The sequence below is a fragment of the Geotrypetes seraphini genome, chromosome 8, assembly GCF_902459505.1.
Source record: "Geotrypetes seraphini chromosome 8, aGeoSer1.1, whole genome shotgun sequence".
Taxonomy (NCBI): domain Eukaryota; kingdom Metazoa; phylum Chordata; class Amphibia; order Gymnophiona; family Dermophiidae; genus Geotrypetes; species Geotrypetes seraphini.
This window is the reverse complement of record NC_047091.1, coordinates 7,684,533-7,705,981: the sequence shown is the minus strand read 5'-3', so window position 1 is coordinate 7,705,981 and position 21,449 is coordinate 7,684,533. Positions and strand designations below refer to the sequence as shown.

Below are 21,449 nucleotides of genomic sequence, written 5' to 3'. Positions count from 1 at the left end.
ATTCAGGTTGAAGTGTGGGTAAAGATAATCCGGTGACAGACCAAATATTGTTTTGTAGCAGAAGCATGAGAACTTAAAAAGGACTCTGGATTCGAACGGCAGCCAGTGCGGCTTGTGGTAGAAAGGGGTTATGTGTTCCCATTTCTTCAGGCCATAGATGAGACGGACGGCAGTGTTTTGGACCAACCTCAACTTCCTGGTGATTTTCTTGAAGGCGCCTAAGTATATGATGTTGCAGTAGTCCAGAACACTCAGAATAGCAGATTGTACCAACAGGCGAAAGGAGGCGTCATCGAAGTATTTTTTAATGGTGCAGAGTTTCCAAAGCACCGAGATACACTTCTTAAATACTAGGTCAGAGTGTTTCTCCAGAGTGAGATGCTTGTCTAAGGTGACTCCTTGTGTTTTTAAGGATTGCTCAATACAGTAATCCAGCCCATTTACATGTAGTGTAGTTTCCTTGATTTTGTCATTTGGGGCTGCCAAGAAAAATTTAGTTTTTTCTGAATTTAGCTTTAATCTAAACGCTGACATCCAAAGTTCAACCTGATTTAGAGTGAATGAGAGGGAATTTAGCAGCTCAGATGTAAATCAGGATAGCGGGATGACTATGGTGATGTCGTCTGCGTAGATGAAGAATTTGAGCTTTAGATTCTGCATGAGGTTTCCTAGGGAGGCAAGGTAGATGTTAAACAGGGTGGGGGACAAGGGGGAGCCCTGTGGGACCCCACAGGGGTTGTCCCAGCCGTAGGAGATAGTATCGTCCTTAAACACCTTATAGGATCTATTTCCCAGAAACCCTTGGAACCAATTGAGAACATGGCCTGAGATTCCAATAGATGTCAAACAGTCCAGCAGAATAGCATGGTCAACCAAGTCAAATGCACTGCTCAGATCAAGTTGCAATATCAGAGCACATGAGCCTTGGCTGAAAAGAAGGTGAAGGTAATCAAACAGAGAAGCTATAATTGTTTCGGTACTGTGACCTGACCGGAAGCCGGATTGGTTGTCATGTAAGATGTTGTGTTTCTCCAAATATGTGGTGAGCTCGGAATTTACCACCCCTTCTGCTATTTTGGTTGCCAGAGGGATATTGATGATAGGTCTGAAGTTAGATGCGATGTTAGATGGTTCTTTTGCTTTTTTTAATTGGTGTAATCATAATGTGACCTTGATACACTGGGAACTTCCCTGAGGATAGTAGAAAGTTTACCCAAGTCAGCATCTTGGCCTTAAAACTGACTGGGGCAGATTTCATAACATTTGGAGGACAGGTATCCAATCTGCAGTAGGAATTAACATACTTATTGTAGTATTTACTAAAAGTTTACCAGTCAATGGTTGAGAATTTGTTCCAGAACAGATCAGCTCTGGAATCGTCTGAATCTTACAGAATGGGGTAGCACCAGTGGGGCTTGGCCAGGGTGGTTAGCGAAGATCTTAATTTTTGTATTTTGTCTGCAGTTAGAGTAGGTTCTTCGGGAGTGTCAGTGAATGTTTCTATATAGGGCTGGCATTCAGGATCTCTTCAGTTAAACATTCCTAGTGGTTAGTGCCGCTGTCTCAGTGTCCTGAGGTTGCGGGTTCAATCCCAGTGCTTTGTGACCCGGGCAACTCACTGAATTCTACATTGCCCTAGGTACCATAGCTAGATTGTGAGACCGTCGAGACAGATAGTAAACATACTTAAGAGTACCTGCTTACTATTCAGGATATTGTAAACTGTTTTGTTATCAGCAGTGGAAAGACAGTATCCTTAATAACAAAACCCTTACTGCACATGTGCAGTAGAAAATCTGTGATCCCTGTGTCCGTGAGATCTGACTCCGTGCCGAATTTGATTTCCGGTGCGTGGGGCAGCTTGCGGTGCGTGCGGGTGGAGTCTGGCAGTTTGATTTGCTGACATCGCTTCCAGCCTAGGGCCTTCCTCGCTGCCAGGTCCCGCTCCGGCCTTCGACCAAAAAGAAAGTAGGACTGAAGCAAGCAGGGGCAGCGACCTACCGCTGCCGACCACTGTGTGAGACCCGGGAGGGGTGGGATGAGAACGCTACTGATGGCTGGCCTACTACAGGACAGGGGAGCAGGGAAGGGACAGGGGGGAGGTAAAACGAAGGGAAAAGGGCTACAGCAGGACAGGGGGAGCAGGCAAGGGGTGCTGCTGCTGCTGCACAGGGAAGGGGGCAGAGGGAAAGGGGACTAGGGAGCAAACTTGCTATGCTTTGGGGGGAGGGGTGTGCTGGGGGGCAGGCAGCAATCTTGGTTTGCTCTGGGGGGGAGACAGAAGGGGGCCATGGAGAGAGACAGAAAGAAAGGCAGGCAGGCATGCATGGCGCCACAGAGAGAGACAGGCAGGCGGGGGGCCAAGAGAGAGACAGACAGGCAGCGCACGAAAACGAAAGATAGACGCACACAGAAAGACAGTGGGCAGGGATAGAAACAGAAAGCAAGAAAGACGGACAGACTGGGTCAGGGAGAGAGACAGAAAGAAAGAAAGACAGGGAGCCAGGGAGAGATACAGACAGACAGGGGACCAGAGAGACAGATAGACAGATAGCGGCCAAGGAGAGAGAGAGAGAGAGAGAAAAAAAAAAGACAGACAGCTCACACGGTAAGTTTTCATTAAATTTTGTGATCTGTTAATTCTACACATCTATTCTAGCACCCATTACTCTAATGGGCTTAAACACTAGTATTAAATAAATAAAGATATCCCTAACCCCCCCCCCCCCCCCAAAAAAAAAAATAAAAAAAAGCTATAGAAAGTTTTTCTGCATAACTCTGTCAAAACTTGACCATTTTAAGTCAAATTTGGGATATATCATACTGAATAGATTTGTAAAAGGTTTACGCTCGCACCGGCTACCTCACTTAAATGATGACGCCACGACCACCTAGCGATGATCACGATACACTTGCGCACCACTTTGCTCTATGTTTAAACTGTTTTATTAACGAGTCGGTTAACATCTAGTTAACGCATTACTATGACACAGTGTCTTTCTAATTTACATCCAGTACAAACTTAAAGCTCATTAACTCGTTAACCCCCAACCCTACTACCTTAGTCTCCCCAACTCCTTCTAAGGATTCCAAAAATGTAACATATACTTAAAATTGCAACAGCAATACATTCTAATTTGCTGAAGACCCCCGAATAGCAAAATGCCCAGAGCCTGAACAATTCCAGGTACTCCCAACCTCCATCCTTTCCCCCCCCCTCAACATTCCACCCCACTTCCAGAGTGTTGCGTTCTAAATCAATCATTCAACTTCAAACCAAATTTCGGGTATCGTGCGCACCCTTTTCCCTTCTCACTCCCTCACCCCATCCTCTACTGCTCATATCCTCTTGCCAGATCAGGGTTGTCCCAACGTTGTTCCTCGAGGACCGCAATCCAGTTGGGTTTTCAGGATTTCCCCAGTGACTTTGCACGAGGTCTATTTGCATGCACTGCTTCCATCATATGCAAATAGATATCGTGCAAATTAATTTGGGAAATCCCGACAACCTGACTTGGCGAGGGCCGAGATTGGATGTCCCTGTGCTAGATTCATCATCTTACATTAATCCATTTACTGATTTATGACAAACTATGCCTTCTCGGGTGCAGTTCACCGTTTTGCTTTATACATACAATTGCCATGGTTTTCAGTCGGGAGGATCTGATCCTTATTAAAAATTTGTACCAGGAGAAAGGCTATGATTCTCATAGACTGGTGAAAGAAGATAAGCCTAGAATATGTTTGGAAGAAATTGCGGGAAACGGTCCCAACAGATTGCCAGTCAGGAAGCGGCAGGGTTTGATCACTTTGCACTGAAGAAACCATGGCAACAGTTAAAGAACCAGGTAGTGAAGCGATGTTTAGGTGAGGTGGCCGGCATGATGTATCCCAAATTTTATGGAAATTGGTCAAGTTTTGACAGAGTTAGAACATAAAAATGGCCGCTGCTGGGACAGACCAGTGGTCCATCGTACCCAGCAGTCTGCGCACGCAGCGGTCCTTAGGTCAAAGACCGGTGCCCTATTTGAAGTCTAACCTTACCTGCGTATGTTCTGTTCCAGTAGGCACTTATCCAATCTTGTCTTGAATCCCTGAAGGGTGCTTTCCCCTATAACAGCCTCTGGAAGAGCATTCCAGATTTCTACCACTCTCTGGTTGAAAAAGAACTTCCTTATGTTTGTACGGAATCTATCCCCTTTTAACTTTAGAGCGTGCCCTCTCATTCTCTCAAACATAACTTGAACCTACCCTAAACTCAAATAAACCTCTCTGATGGTAAAGGATCAGAAATTACATTTGTTCACTGAAGTGTGATTAAATACACGGGAGGGAGAATCGAGAAAAAGGTACCTCCCAAAACAAGCAAACGAGATTTCAACTCAAGAAATGTCTGGCGTCTTTCCTGAGTGGCTCAGGGAAGATTCTGATTTTTTTGACCACAATATAATTTCTCCTTATTTTAAGAAAAATTTTTACAAAGCCATTTTGAATTTCTTATGAGAGGTTTCAAGTCAAGTATCCAGGGGGTGAAAGGGAAGGGACACAAAGTTTTGGATTTCAGCAGTTGAAGAGTGGTCTGAAATTTGGCAGCTAAGATCTAATGCTATGAAACGCAAGGTCATGCATTTGGGCTGCAAAAACCCAAGGAAACGGTACAGTTTAGGGGGTGAAGAAGTTTTGTGCACGAAAGAGAAGCGGGACATAGGCGTGGTTTGTATGTGATGATCTTAAGGTGGCCAAACAGGTTGAAAAGTTGACGGCGAAAGCTAGAAGGGTGCTAGGTTGCATTGGAAGAGGTATGGCCAGTAGGAAAAAGGAAGTATTGATGCTCCTGTATAAGACTCTGGTGAGACCTCATTTAGAATATTGTGTACAATTCTAGAGGCCACACCTTCAAAATGATATAAAAAGGATGGAGTCGGTCCAGAGGAAGGCTACTAAAATGATCAGTGGTCTTCATTATAAGGAGTATAGTGACAGACTTCAAGATCTAAATATATATACTTTTGAGGAAAAGCGGGAGAGGGCAGATTTTTAAATACCTACACGGCATAAATGTGCACAAGGTGAGTCTCTCTTTCATTTGAAAGGAGACAAAGATTGTGTCTGAGTTCAAGAAAGTGTGGGACAGGCACATGGGATCTCTTAGGGAGAGGAGGAGAAAGTGGATGCTGTGGATGGGCAGACTGGATGGGCCATTTGGCCTTCACCTGTCATCATGCGTCTATGACCTCGCAACACAAGAATTAAGAGCTTTGGCTTTTAACAATGATGCTCTATGACCTCGCAATGGAGGTGTAAAGAGCCTCGGCCTATAGGGAGAGAAGGAGATAGTGGATGCTGAGATGGACAGACTGGACGTATGGAGCACTCTTACACGGAGATCTGTCACACTTAAGTGCTCTCACACCAACTATGTGTGACTGTCAGAAATGCCTGTACTTAAATTTTAAAGAGTCCCACTAAGATGGTTATTTCTTTCAATAACTTGGAATCGCATATAGCTCATAAAAACCTCTTATTCCAAGTGATAAATATCCGTTGTGATATATGATTCAACCACTCTTAATAGCTATAAATTTCATAACTTTACTGAAGCTTCGGACCTCAGAAACACTGCTCATCGCTCAAATGTTTATCATAGCGATAAGCTTGACGTGTTGTCTCCTCACTGGCCCACTTTTTTTTATCCTAATCGGATTTCAATATTTAAAGTGCAATAGTTTCAAAGTGCTTAAAAAGTGCCTTTACATATGTACTAAAGGTTTTAGTCAAATGCTTTTACATATGTACTAAAGGTTTATGACTTATCTCAGTTTTTATGATCGGGGAAACTTGGATCCGACATGTTTCACGTATTCGACGCTGTATCAAGGATCGTTTCCCTAGAGAAGTAAAAAACATATTGGATTAAATATTTAAATATATAAATATACAGTATATGTTAAGAATTATTTTAGTATCCTAGCACTTACCACAGTCACTCCGTCATCACCCAGCCATTCATTTACAAAGTGTCAAGATGGTGGTGGCTTTCTTCTCTGCCTCTTTATACTCCCTTCAGATCAGCTGACCCCTGATGTCATCATTACCTAGTGTGACCATATGGCTCCAGAAAAAAGGGGATGGATTGAGACATCCGGGTTTTACTTCCATTGAAAGCAATGGAAGTAAGGAGAACAGATTGAGACATCTTGGTTGCTTTCAATGGAAGTAAAACCCGGATGTCTCAGTCCGTCCCCTTTTTTCTGGAGCCATATGGTCACACTATCATTGCCAGACATCCAGATCAAAATAGAGAAGCCCATTCTAAAGCTAAATTCAAACCCCCGGGCACTACAGAATTCATTTTATAAATCCATTTTTGCTCTAGATAATTTAAAAAAAGTTCATCATCACAACCTCCCCCCCCTTCAACTTGATCTATAATACGCCAATGTAAGTCTCCCCAATGTATGATTCTTACTTATCCAATGCTGGACCAACGGAGCTTGTAAAGACTCCGTAGCGATCTGAGACTTGTGCTCTGTCAACCTAAGTTTCATGGATCAACTTGTCCGACCAATATATATTAAGGGACAGGGGCAAACAATAGCGTCGTAGATGACATTATTTTATTCATTCTAAAGTCATGATTAAGTGCAGGATATAATACAATTATATAACTCTATAAAAGCACTGAAATACATTTACAATTATAATTTATGACAAATAGATATATCACCCCCCCTCAATTATATTAAAAAAATACACTCAAATTGAAAAATACATTCCAACCCACCCTTGACATGTATGACCAAAGGGCATAATCACTAATCACTCTGCAAAATTTTGTCAATGGCTCCCAAATCTTCAATTAGCTTCTTATAATGTCCCTGATGTATCGCCATACTTCATTCCATCGTAGATGACATTCTTGCTATTACAATCCGTGCATTTGTTTGCATGTAGGCCCAGGTCCACTAGTATTAAAGCAAGAAGTTGTGTACACTTCACCCTCCATATTCATGGTTTAAGCAATCGCGGTTTTGATTATTCACGGTTTTTAGCTTGCTGGCTCTTCCCCCCCCCCCCCCCCCCAATTACATCAGCTTGCATAGAGAAATCGCTGATTCTAAGCATTTACAGAGAAAATCGCTGGTTCCCAGCACTTTCTTCACCGTGTTTGGCCTCTCCTTCAGGAACAGGCCAGGTCTCCCACCGTATTATTCGCGGTTTCACCGTATTAACGATGGTTTTTAGTAGAAAACAGCCAATAACATATGAAAAAGTTATTCATGTTTTTTTTTTCTGTATTCGGGGGTCTGTTAATCCCCTATCACAGCGAATACGGAGGGAGAAATGTACATTGCATCCTGTTACAGGGCCGATTGTATATACAAATTTTATGCATTTAATAATCATTGTGGATATCCTGCAAACTGATGTACTGGGTTCACCAGTATGCATTAGTGAACCCATGTTTACTCTGTGCCGCTCACATCTTCCTGAAATACTAGCAACTTGTGTTTCTGGCCAGTATTCAGTTAATGGTATCTATCAACTCTTAGGGCCCCTTTCATCAAGCTGCGCTAGAGGGTTTTAGCATGAGCCAGTGGGTTAAATGCTCTGACGCTCATAAAACCCCTATGGGCGTTGGTGCATTTACCTCGCCGCCACGCGATAAAAACCTCTAGCGTAGCTTGATGGAAAGGGGGGAGGGGGTGACAGCCTTTCGATGCTTGATTATAGAAAGTCTTCCCTTTTTTTTTCCATCTTTGGGCAGGGGTACAGAGATTTTCCATGACTCCACGGCCTTGTCGAAGAAGCAGACCTTGCAGGCCGAGCTGGCGGATTTATCCAGGAAGGAGAGTGCGCTGGAGAAGCAGATCCAGAGCTGTACGAAGCAGCTGAAGGCGCTGACGGATGATGAAAATAACCAACGATATCCTTCCGGTGTCCGGGAATCGGGGGGGGGGGGGGGGGGGGGGGGACGGAAACGGATTGTGAACTTGGTGGCTTCCATAGCTAGACCTTCCAGTCCTTACACTGATCTTTGAATTGTCCCCAGGAACAGGCTGAGATGCTTTACGTGTGTTTTGCAATGAGCAGAAAGATGCCAGGGCATGGGGGGAGGAAGGGAAATTAAGGAAACAGATGCCAGACTAGAGAGAAAGGAAGGAGAGGAGATGCCAGAGCATGGCAGGGGAGGAAGAGATAGAAGAGAAGGAAAGGAGAGAGATGCCAGGCCATGGGGTTGAGTAGGAAGGAAAGGAGGCATGAAGAGAGAAAAAAAAAGAGAGGCAGGGAGAAAGAATGGGCAGGGAGAGAGGAAGAAAAAGTTGGGGGAGGGAATGAGGTCTGGAGGAGAGGAAGCATATGGGCTGAAAGAAGGAAAGAAAGATTGGATGCACAGTCAGAAGAAGAAAGTGCAACCAGAGACTCATGAAATCACCAAACAACAAAGGTAGGAAAAATGATTTTATTTTCAATTTAGTGATCAAAATGTGTCCGTTTTGAGAATTTATATCTGCTGTCTATATTTTTCACTATGGTCCTCTTTTACTAAACCACAATAGCGGTTTATAGCACAGGGAGCCTTTGAGCATTGAGAGCAGTGCGGGGCATTTAGCGCAGCTCCCAGTGCTAAAAACTGCTATCGCGGTTTAGTAAAAAGAGAGGGGGTATATTTGTCTATTTTTGTATGGTTATTACTGAGGTGACAGTGCATACAGTCATCTGCCTTGACCTCTTTTAAAAAAAATCCCAGAATATAAATGATTTAACATTTTCTCTGCGTACAGTGTGCTTTGTGTTTTTTAAAAAAATTTATTGTTGGTAGATCATTTTAACTTGGTCATTTTAAAAGTAGCTCGCAAGCCCAAAAAGTTTGGGCACCCCTGCCCTAGAGGAAAGAAGGGACAAGGGAGATACAATTCAGACGTTCAGATACTTGAAAGGTATTAACGTAGAACAAAATCTATTCCAGAGAAAGGAAAATGGTAAAACCAGAGGGCTTAATGAGGTTGAGGGGTGGTAGATTCAAGAATAATGTTAGGAAATTCTTCTTTATGGAGAGGGTGGTGGATGTGTGGAATGCGCTTCCGAGGGAGGTGGTAGAGAAGAAAACGGTGACAAAGCTCAAACAAGCATGAGATGAACACAGAGGATCTCTAATCGGAAATAATGGGTCTACATTGAAGGAACTAAGGCCAGCACTGGGCAGACTTGCACAGTCTGTGTCCCGTATATGGACATTCAGTTGAGGACGGGCTGGGGAGGGTTTCGATGGCTGGGATGGTTAAGATGGACCGGAGTGAGCTTTGATGGAGACTCCAGTAGATGCACAGAACCGGGTAGGGCTCTGGGAAAAAGGACCATTGAAACTAAATTAACTTATGGAGCATGTATGTATGGATGGAACACTTGGGTCTTTATCTGCCATCATTTACTATGTTACTTTGTAGTTTTCCCAGGGCACCATAAGTGGTTAAAGTTGCTCTGATCTCCCACTATATATATATATTTTTTAATTATTTCTAATACACTTCTGCTTATTTCTATGATGTTACGAGTTGTATTGACTCTGTATAGAAACATATAAAATAGTCCCTTCTGCACAGAGCTTACAGTTATTCAAGACAGACAAACAGGACAAATAAAATATGGGGAATTTCATTTATTATGGGAATGATATAGTTATGTTTTATTTATGTTTATATAGTTCTCCTCAGTTGTAATTTGTTATTAAAAAAAAATCAATAAACTGAAAAAAAAAACCATGGATATTATACAGGTGAACAAGGTGTTAAGCTTGCAGCAGAGGGCGCCAAAGGGCTTAATTGAGTGTGTTCTGTTTTAGGTTTCTGGGAAAAAATCTTTTTGTTATCAGTGAGCTGCTGACTCTGTTTTGCAATGAAGCTGATTATTCTTGGTTTTATCCTGTGGTGCACAATGACTTTTATAAGTGCTGCTTCTCTGGAATTTGGAATTCCAGATCCCTAGGTGCACTGGGAGTGAATTCAGGGCTTGGAATTCCTTTTGGACAGGACTGGAGCCTATATGACACAAAGGGGCTCATTTTCAAAGCACTTACTTTACAAAGTTCAGTGGATTATTATGTAATTTCGTAAGTCTAAGTGCTTTGAAAATTTGCCGCTTGTCATTCTTACAGCATTAGATTGGTCCTGGTGCACACTTGTCTGCCAGCTGACCTATTCTGACCCCCTCCTATCCTCGCTCTCACTATTCTGTCAGGGACCAAATATTCTTAAGATAGAGGTCTGTGGTTAAACACTGACACCACCTTGGAATGGAGGGGAGGGAGATGACATTTTGTACGGAGGGTTTGTAACTTGTCCTAGCAGCAAAGATTGTGTCAAGACTTTTGAAGCAGCGGTTCCAGACTGTGGCTCATGACCCCACATGGGTCACAAAATCCTCATTTGGAATCGAGACCACGGCTGCACAGTAAGAGCAAAAACCCGAGAGCAGGAGACTGGGGCAGGGGGAGAGGGCTTCTGCGGCATTGTCGGGTAGCCTAATGCAGAAGCAGGATGTAAAAAAAGGCAGGGCTGGGATATACCCAGCCAGTCAGATTTTCAGAATACCTCTACCAAGGGCGGGCAGTGGGGGCAGGCTGCCTGGGTGCAGGTAATGGGGGTGGGGCTGCGTGGAGCGGTCGCAGGACGCAGTCCACATGTGTACGGCCATTGGCTCTGCCAGTTCTTGCCCCCTCTGATGTCAGTTTTCTGTTCTGGGGCAGGGGACTGGCAGAGCCAATGGCTCCACATACAGACTGTAGCCCCACAATTGCTCAACACACCTCCCCTTCCTCCCCCCCCCACACACACTTCCTGAAGGAGGGATTCTGGGCCCTGTGTGGCCACTCAGCCAAGTATGCCACTGCAGGATACCCATAATGAATATGCAAATGAGAGCTTGGCATACAACAGACAGTGAACATAAATCTATTTTTTGTATATTCATTATGGATATCCTGAAAACCTGGGTGTATCCTGAGGACTGGAACCCTTGCTTTAGAAGCAAGAACTGTGAATCTCTGTCCTGTTGCTATCCCTCATTTTCCTTAACTCCTATCTACGCTAGCTTACGTCACCTATCAAGACATTCACTCCATCAGTAATTTCAAAGAACAGACGGTGATCGCTATCAAAGCCCCGCCAGAAACACACTTGGAAGTGCCTGACCTCAGTGAAGTGAGTTGGGCGGAGAGGTGTCTTGTCTTCCCACAGTAGATGATGGCGTTATTGGGGTGAGGGTGGGGAGAGGGTTGTATGCTGTTGGCTGGTGCAGTTGCAGTGGGTTTTAGATGTATGAATGACCTGCCTTTCCAAAACTGAGCTCCAGGTGAATTCCCTGCCCTATAGGGCTTACCATCTGAGTTGTACCTAGGGCAGTGGAAGGTCCAGGGTCACAGGGAGTGTTGGTGGGGAAAGCGAGATCTGAACCTCAGTTTCCGGCTCCCTGCTCTAAGCACCAGGCTGGATCTTCAACCCTCTGCAGTGGAAGTGGATACAGCTGAGTCTTTACCCTGCAAATATTATCTGCATCTTATCCAGTATAATTGCACCATCCCGTCTCTTTAGGGTTAGAATATGCTTTTAATACCTTTCCAGGAAAACCTGCAGATCCACTTGAAAAGTACGAATGGGCCCATCGAGGTGTATCTGTGCCCTGAGGAAGTCTCTGAGGAGAACAGTAACCCCCTCAAGACGGCCAACGGCGTCCATCAGAGCTCCGTCCTACAGGAGAGCGACTCTTCTTTGCTTCAGCCGAAAGGTACGTCTTCCAGTGTGATGTGGGGAGAATGGAATTAGCGCCTCAGGGTCTCTCAGTAAGAGGCAGGAAATGGAGCACACCGGACTAGAGTCCGAGGCACTGGTGGGTGGGAATCTGATTCATTCTTCGCAGATCTGTCCCGCATGTTGGGCTTCCAACCTAGCTGGTTAGTAAAGACCCTCCCGCTGTCTTTCCCTAGTTAAAATTTAAAGCGGTACAAGCTTAGCAAGCTAAATCCCACGTCTTGGTTGGCAAATCTTTTGAACAGAGGCTTAAATTTTGAAACTGAAATGTTAGGTTGTGATCTCATTCTTATTAGTCCTGTAATAGACATTTTGCAGGTCCTTTGGTTACAGGAATTGTAACCTGGCTTAAAGCTGCTCTTGGTTTTATATTAATTCATCTGCATGTGTTTGTGTGTTACCCCATGTCCACTGTCCTGTGTTTTATAACTGAAATTTATTTACTCGGTTTACCGTATTTTCATGCATATAGTGTGCACGTTATGTGTTTTTGCAAACCGCTCTGCGCATGGGTGTTCCGTATTACTGTATTTTTACTAAGATGTGCTAGTTGGTCGTTGAGTCTTTAAGGGTTCCTTTTTTGCTTTCAAACTGCGGCAGAGTGTTTTACCGCAGGCCAGAGAGGTAAATTCGATTCCTATGACCTTCGGAGCATTTACCTCGCCGGCCTGCATTAAAATGCTCTTATCGCTGCTTGATAAAAGGAGCCATAGGTCTTTTTATTTTGTCTTTTCAGTTGTTTTTTTTTTTTTGCAGGGTTTGTGCGTTAATGGCTGCAAGAATCTAAAAAGATAAGCCCTTAAAAACAAACGTGTTAGTTTTGTAATTAATGCACCTTAGAAAAATGAACTGGCAAAGCGCGCATTATTTGCATGCTTATGTTATAAGAACATAAGAAATGTCATACTAGGACAGACTGAAGGTCCATCAGTATCTTGTTTCCAACAGTGTCCAACCCAGGTCACAGAACCCAAAGAGTAGCAACATTCCAGAGCTGAGATTGTGATGTCATAATGCCTCATTCCACCAATGCCTAAGAGCCAACCTCATCGGTGATGTCACAATGGTTTGATTGTCCTATTCTTGGCTCACATGGCCAACCCAGGTCCCAAGTAGTAAAACAGATTTTATGCCTATGGACTTCTCTTTTAGGAAATTAGACAAGCCTTTTTTTAAAACCCCGCTAAGCTAACTGATTTCACCACATTCTCCGGCAACGAATTCCAGAGTTTAATTACACGTTCGTTGTGTGAAGAAATATTTTTACACAGTTTATTTTTACACAGCAAGTTTCACATGTTATATGCATGTGTATGTTACATGCATAAAAATATAGTATACCTGAGTCTGATGTGTGAGGTCTGCCTTTAAGCTGTTGCGTGATACAGATAGAGTCACATCGCCTTTGTGCTCTAATATTTTTATGTTTTCTTTTGTCCCCCAGCTGAGCCTGTGGAGATAGAGTTGGCCCCTCCTCTTCTAGACAATGAAGAGAAGATTCTGGACCTACCCCATCATCTTCTTCAGCAGACAGAGGACCAGCTCCCGTCCACCTCCTATGATGTGGGAGACACCTCTTTCATCTGTTTCTCCCCATCTCTCGCCCAGGACAGTTACCTGTGGGGGCTGGACAGTGGGGAGGGTGTGAGTAACCTCTTTGACGCCTTCGATCTAGGAGACCTTCTGAAGAACTAGAGGCCTTGTCTACACCCGTGGACCTTTTTTTCACTGTGGTGCTAATTCTGGTAGAAAACTTGAACTTTGCCAAGACTGAAGGGTTTGGTGTTCCCCCTAAAAGAAGCGGGGGGGGGAAGAAGGTTCCATTTTCATTCCTTGTCTCCTGAAGCTACAGAACTCGGAACAGTCTTCTCCGGTAACTGTTTCGTACTTTGGACTGGCACACTTAGGGTTAACTCCAGCAAGCCCATCCAGTCTGAGTTTGCCTCACTTTCCTTTGCGTTAGCTATGTTGCCATGGGGTTAAGATCAGTAGACTGGATGAGTCCGAGTTGACCTGGCTTAAGTGGCAAAATTGCAAGACCAGTGGGCTAGGTTCAGAAGACAGGTCCTGCTGCCCCACTCGCCCCCTCCCCCAACCTCCCTTCTCATCCTAAAGTGTTAAGTAAGCCGAAAGCATGCAAACGCTGTACTTAACCTCTTAGCAGTGTTGCCACGTTTCATTCCAACTCTTGCTTCGGTTAAATTCTCTGATCCCACCTAGTGGCTGGAGAAGCCGCAAAGTCAAGCGACTTATCGTGAGACTCGGATCACGCCTACCGCTAGGTCTACTTAAGCACTTGTCAGCTGCTGGGAAGGGTTAGGGAACTGAATTGAAATAAAGTGGTCAGGCTTTATTGCTGCGCTTTGTCGCTTCGCGTGTTGCAGGGCCACCTGGGCGGTATTTGTGCTCTTGATTGAGAGACGTACTTCCCTCTGACCTGGAGAGCAGGCCGGAACCTGTGAATGGAACTCCAGCAATCTGTAATGAAGGATTTCAGAGCACCGTGTCCGCAGCATCTCGTGGTGTGAGGCTGGTAGACTGTGAGTTGTAATGTGTGGCTGAGGATTCCTGCCTTTACGAGCTCTGATGGAAAAATGGAAAAGGTTTTCTTTGCCCTGTGTGTCGTCAAACTTCAAGCAAGCAGATGTGGCACTGGGCTGTGGATAAAAGCCAGAGGGCCTATCTAGTCTGCCCACCTGCAGCACCCACGTACCTGTCCCACACTTTCTTGAACTCTGACACACAGTCTTTGTCTCCACCGCCTTTTTCGGGAGACTATTCCACACATCTACCACCCTTTCTGTAAAAAAAAAAAAAAAGAAAAGAAAGTATTTCCTTAGATTACTCGCGAGCCTATCACCTTTTAACTTCTTATGCCCTCTCATTCCGGAACTTCCTTTCAAATGAAAGCAACTCGCCTCATGCGCATTTATGCCACACAGGTATTTAAACGTCTCTTACCGTATCTCCCGCCTTTCCTACAAAGTATACTTATTCAGATCTTTGTTTGTCCCCATACACCTGGTCACGACTCCTGTCACCATCGCCACCTTTACATCAGCCCGAACCCTGGCCAACCCAGGGAACAAACTGGGAACCTTCTGCCTGGAAATGGGCTCGTACATATCCTCTGTTCTACCAGGCTGATCCTAAAACCTTTTTCTACAGATCATTTGCCCCTTTGATCATTAAACTTGCTTGGAGGTTCACACAGGGCAGCATCACACAGGGATCCGATGATACTGTGACCCAGAGGCTTTCTGAGCAGGGAGACCTTGTCATAGCATCACCTATTTGATACTGTATAAAGGTATAATGGCAAATTTTTTTACCTCTCTCTCTAGCACAGAGATGGGACACTTTAGTAAAAGTGTGAATTAGTGAGTGCTGTTGGCACATAAGCATGATGACTTAGTATGCCGTTACACCAGTGTGGTAATTCATGAGTTAACTGCATGCTGTGTTAATCATAGCTCTTAAAGTACAGCAAGTGCAAAACTGAAACTGGTTACTCTTTAGTATAAGGGCCCTTCGGAGTCCGACTTAATATTTTGCCCATCACTGAATAGAAGAAGAGAAAAACGAAGACCGATAAAGACCATATAGTGCCATCTGCCATGCCTTCCTCCCCCTTACACATCCTATGTACTTGTCCCAAATTTTCTTTAATTCAGGTACAATCCCCCTCCTTAACAAAGCTGCGCTAGTGTTTTTAGCGGCGGTAACAGTGCCGGCGCTAATGTTTTTAGCGTCAGCTGCGGTGGTAACAGCGCTGACGCTCATAGAATTCCTATGAGCGTGAGAGCTGTTACCGCCATGGCTGGCACTAAAAACACTAGCACGCAAGGCAGGGTGGTGAAGCCACTCTATGAATTCACCACTCTTTCTGTGAAGAAGAACTTCCTCAGGTTACTTCTGAAGTTATTCCCTTTTGCCTTCCTCCTGTGCCCCCCCCTCATTCCAGAACTTCTAGCGACTGAAAGAGACTTGCCTCGTGTGCATTTATGCCGCAGAAGTATTTAAATGTCTCCTATCGTATCTCCTCTCTCCTGCCTATCTCGGCAACTAGAGGGCTTAGATTCAGGGCCAGAGACTGGTTTGGCCCGTCCAATCGAAAAGATGTCCCACTCTCCCTGTTAAGACCTTTTTCTCACTTTTTGCCTGGTTAAAATAAAACTTGCTGTTAGTTCTAGCTGCTAACCCAGTCACTCTGAATGGTTTGTCTTAATACAGTGGTACCTTGGAATACGAGCATAATCCAAAATGCTCGTTTATCAAAGCGAGTTTCCCCATAGGAAATAATGGAAACTCGCTTTGATGCGTTCCCCCCCCCGATAACCGGCATTGCTCCCCTCGAAGGCCCCCCCCCGCGATCCGGCACCCCCCTGCCTCAAACCGGCACCCCCCTGCCACGATCTGACACCCCCCCCCCCCGACACGATTGGGCACCCCCCCCCCCCGACACAATTGGGCACCCCCCCCCGCCGCTTCTTACCCTCATCTGGGCACTCTTGAAGATCGGCCTACTCGTCTGCACCTGCGAGTTCACGTTCAGAACGTGAACTCGCAGGCCTTGAGCATGCTCAGATGCTCAAGGCCCAGCAGACGAGTAGGCCGATCTTCAAGAGTGCCCAGATGAGGGTAAGAAGCGGCGGGGGGGTGCCCAATTGTGTCGGGGGGATGTCGGATCGTGTCGGGGGGGGTGCCCAATTGTGTCGAGGGGGGGTCGGATCGTGGCGGGGGGGTGCCCAATCGTGTCGAGGGGGGGTCGAATCGTGGCGGGGGGGGCCCAATCGTGTCGGGGGGGTCGGATCGTGTCGGGGGGGTGCCCAATTATGTCGAGGGGGGGTTGGATTGTGGCGGGGGGGTGCCCAATCGTGTCAGGGGGGGTCGGATCGTGGCGGGGGGTGCCGGTTCGAGGTAGGGGGGGTGCCGGATTGCAGGGGGGGTGCCGGATTGCGGGGGAGAATGCTCGTAAATCGAGCCATGCTCGGTTTCCGAGGCACCGATTTTGCAAATGTTTTGCTCGTCTTGCAAAACACTCGCCAGCCGGTGCACTCGTAAACCGAGGTACCGCTGTATATAGACACTTTTATAACTGCAAGAAAAGAAACAAATATTTATTTGAGATGAAACTCCACACCCTTGTATCTGTTTGATTTCCTGACTTACTCTTTGCAGGAGTCTGTTAAAATATTTAGTGCTTGGAAATCAAAATTCAATCGTGATAGATTCTGCTTAGGTATCAAAATAATACTCCTGCTGTCTCGAAAGAAACTGAAATTCTGATCATTCCTTGCTCTTAATTTACTTAAGACCTGGGGGACCTCTTCTATTAAACTGCGCTAGCAGGGCCTGGCGCGGGGAGCCGCACTGAATGGCCCGCGCTGCTCCTGACGCTCATCGGGCTCCTTTTTACTAAGGTGCGCTAGCGTTTTTAGCGCACGCAGACCCTGCGTTACGCGGCTAGAACTAACGCCAGCTCAGTGCTGGCGTTGGCGTCTAGCGCGCAGGGCCTTGTAGCGCTACGCTATTCCACGCGTTAATGCCCTAACGCAGCTTAGTAAAAGGAGCCCCATAGAGTTCCTATGAGCGTCGGGAGCAGCGCGGGCCATTCAGGGCGGCTCTTTGCGCGAAAAACTGCTAGCGCAGTTTAATAGAAGAGGGGGCTAGTGAGTTAGACCCCTTCCAGCCTCCAGGAGGCGTAAACGGGGCGATAGGGCTGCAAGGCTGAGAATTGCCCCAGACTCTGTTATTTGGGGATTAAGAAGTGCTTTATCTTTGCTTATTTACCACGTGCTACTACTTCATATCATTTCTATAGTGAGGCCAGACATATGCAGTGCTGTTTGTTAAATGCTGGGAGATGTATTTTCCGTATTTGTTTATTCACTGTTGGAGGAAGACGTCTGAGCCTGGAGTCTGATCAAATACAGTGGTACCTCGGTTTACGAGTGCACTGGTTTGCGAGTGTTTTGCAAGACGAGCAAAACATTTGCAAACTTGGTGCCTCGTAAACCGAGCTTGCTTCGCTGTACGAGCGCCCCCCCCCCCCCCCACGAACCGGCATCTCCCCCAGCGATCCGGCATCCCCCCCGCTCGCGTTGCCCCCCCTCCACCGCGATCCTACTTCCCCCCCCCCCCGAGCACATCAATGACACTAACTTTACCCCGTCTTGGCACCAGTGCCGGTACCCGAAGATCCTCCCTCTTCTGGCGCGGCCTGGGCTGGGCGGTGCGTCGGAGATCCTCCCTCTTCTGGTCTGGGCTGGGCTGGACTGGCTTTGAGCATTTGCGCATGCTCAAAGCCTTCTGGTCTCGCTCTCTCCGAGATTGAGAGCGAGACCAGAAGGCTTTGAGCATGCGCAAATGCTCAAAGCCAGCCCAGCCCAGACCAGAAGAAGGAGGATCTCCGACACACCGCCCAGCCGCACCAGAAGAGGGAGGATCTTCGGGCACCGGCACTGGTGCCAAGTCGGGTAAAGGAAGTGTCATTGACATGCTCGGGGGGGGAAGTAGGATCGCGTTGGAGGGGGGGCAACGCGAGTGGGGGGAGGATGCCGGTTCGCAGGGGGGGAAGCCGGATCGCGGGGAGGGGTTTGGAACAGCGTCGGATTCCTCAAAGGGGGGAGAATGGAGCAGCGCCGGTAGCCTTGGGGAGGGGGGGAGGAGGTGGAACCAATCAAAGCAGTTTCCCTTACTTCCTATGGGGAAACTCGCTTTGATATACGAGCAATTTGGTTTACGAGCATGCTTCTGGAACGAATTATGCTCGTAAACCAAGGTTCCACTGTAGATACTTTCCAGAAATGGCACCTGGAGAAAAGAAAATGTCTCGTTAGGCTTTAATTGTGCTTGCATTTTAACATTGCACTGCCATTTATTATGTGGATGCCAAAGCACAGAGGAACTTTAGTGATGTGGAATTAAAGTTATTACCAGACACTAGTGGAGTCTGAGGTTTGGCTGGGATAAACCAGGTGAGCTTTACTGCCTCTGTCTGCTGTAGACTGGGCCAGCTGTGACTCCATTTTACTGGTAGGCCGATTTGGATTGGGTTCTGCTGTTTTGCGTGCAGGGATTACAGTATTTGCAGAAGGTAAAACCCAAGAGCTTAGCTAGCATCTTTTCTTAATCTATCACATTCCAAGACATTCTTACATCTTCCCTTGAAAACACCACAACTAGTCAGGTTTTCAACCCACCTACAATATACGGGAGACAAATCTGCATGTAGTGGATCTCCCATGTATGTCACATTTGACTTGCAGATATTTGGTGTGGCAACCTTGAAAGTCAAACTAGCCTGGGGAGCGAAGGGTCCAGAAACGCAGCTACGTTGAAACTGCCATCTTGAATACCGTATCAATGAAATAGTACTTATTGTTTGATTTTGAACACAAATTATTTTGAGCTTTAAGTGGTCTATATTTTTATACTTAGATAATAGCATTATGTTTTGGTTTTTATTTGTTATTTTTGGAGTCTGTGCAAAGAATGCTACCCTGGAATTTAAGCTTGGCTGTGGAGGGTTGGGAGCATGGCGGGCATTTCTCTGAGCATGCTCAAATTGCTTAAGACGGGCAGCCATCTTGAAATTTTCACGCTGTTCCTATTTGGTTTTAATTGTAAATTTCTTTTGGATTAATAAGTGAATGTGTAGCTGTTTTTTAACCTGTAAAATTGTACATAAATATTGCATTATTTATAACAAATGGAATTGTACACTATTTTGATGTATTTAAGTTTTGTGAGTTTTCATTGAGTGAAACTGGGGGATTGGCTTATTTTGCTTGAGGGGGGAGAGAAGTAAAGTGTTTCTTGAAAGCCTGATGCACTTGATTATATGTCCTTTTGTGAGCAAAAAGCAGGAAAAAAATAAAAAAAATTTTGAATTTGTTTGTCTGAGAGTAATTGGAAATATGACCATTTAAAATATTGAATATTCCTCCTCAAGCCTGTTTTGCCCCATCCCTGTACTTTTCTCGAAGGCTGAAATTCTTTCACGGATTCTTAGACTTTTTGAAACATTCATTGTAGAAGAGACTATAGTGTCTGGTCTTTAGAGGCTGCATTGCCAGGTAATTAGCTCAATAATTCCGTGCCAGTACTGTATGTACAGTACCAAATGTAGACGAGCCTGGATTCATTTTCCAACTCAGGTTCTGCTGTTTGGGTCTGCTGGGGTGGTTGTGACAGAGAGTGGGCAAGGGTACCAAGCTAGGCAAGCGCCTTTTATCTTTTGAGTTAACCTGTGTGATTGCAAGAACATAAGAACAGCCATACTGGGTGAGGTCCATTTATCCCAGTGTCCTGTTTCCACAGCGGCCAATCCAGGTCACAAGTACCTTAGATTGTGATGTCATAATGCCTCATTCCACCAATGCCTAAGAGCCAACTTCATCGGTGATGTCACAATGGCTTGACTGTCCTATACTTGGCTCACATAAGAATAGCCATACTGGCTCAGAATGGTGGTCCATCTAGCCCAGAATCCTGTTTACATAGTAGTCAATCCAGGTCACAAGTACCTGGCAAAAACCCAAATAGTAGCAACATTCCTTACTACTGATCCAGGGCAAGCAGTGGCTTCCTCGGTGTCTGTCTCAATAACAGGCTCTGGACATTTCCTCCAGGAACTTGTCCAGACCTTTCTTAAATCCAGCTAAGCTAACCACATCCTCCGGTAACAAGTTCTAGAACTTAAGAACATAAGAACATAAGAAGCGCCATCTCCGGATCAGACCTTCGGTCCATCAAGTCCGGCGATCCGCACACGCGGAGGCCCTGCCAGGTATACACCTGGTTTATTTTATAGCCAACCATACTTTATATGCCTCTCTCAAGGAGATATGCATCTAGTTTGCTTTTGAAGCCTAGGACTGTCGATTCTGCAATAATCTCCCCTGGGAGAGTATTCCAGATGTCAACCACTCTCTGTGTGAAGCAGAACTTTCTGACATTAGTCCTGAACTTGTCCCCCCTTAGCTTCATTTCATGTCCTCTTGTCCGTGTCAAATTGGACAATGTAAATAATCTTCTCTGCTCTATTTTGTCGATTCCTTTCAGTATTTTGAAGGTCTCGATCATATCCCCACGCAGTCTCCTTTTCTCAAGGGAGAACAATCCCAGTGTTTTAAGTCGATCCTCATATACCAGTTTCTCCATACCCTTCACTAGTTTGGTTGCTCGTCTCTGCACCCTCTCCAGCAGTTTTATATCCTTCTTTAGGTAGGGAGACCAATGTTGGACGCAGTATTCCAAGTGGGGTCTGACCATTGCCCTATAAAGCGGCATTATAACTTTCTCCGATCTACTCGAGATTCCTTTCTTTATCATGCCCAACATTCTATTTGCCGCTGCCGCGCATTGTGCCGACGGCTTCAGGGTCCTATCTATCAGTACACCCAGATCCCTTTCTTGTTCACTTTTTCCCAGAGTTGCACCTGACATTCTGTACTCGTATTCCTTATTTTTACTGCCTAAATGCATTACCTTGCATTTCTCCACGTTGAACTTCATCTGCCATTTCTCCGCCCATTTTTCTAACCGACACAAATCGCTCTGGAGTTCCTCACTGTCCTCCTGCGATCTGATTGCCCGGCAGAGTTTTGTGTCGTCTGCAAACTTGATGATCTCACT

At 45.6% G+C, this 21,449-nt stretch overlaps 1 protein-coding gene across 1 annotated transcript in view; it reads left to right on the top strand.

Moving 5' to 3' along the window:
- The window catches only part of LOC117364824 (transcription factor E2F2-like), a 58,068-nt gene extending 43,469 nt beyond the window's left edge, over window positions 1–14,599 (top strand). The window contains exons 4-7 of the mRNA XM_033954475.1: window positions 7,769–7,927; window positions 11,087–11,201; window positions 11,622–11,784; window positions 13,252–14,599. Coding sequence (XP_033810366.1) covers window positions 7,769–7,927; window positions 11,087–11,201; window positions 11,622–11,784; window positions 13,252–13,502 — 688 coding nt within the window. The 3' untranslated portion in view covers window positions 13,503–14,599. The remainder of the gene's footprint in view (window positions 1–7,768; window positions 7,928–11,086; window positions 11,202–11,621; window positions 11,785–13,251) is intronic.
- Window positions 14,600–21,449: the final 6,850 nt, after the last annotated feature.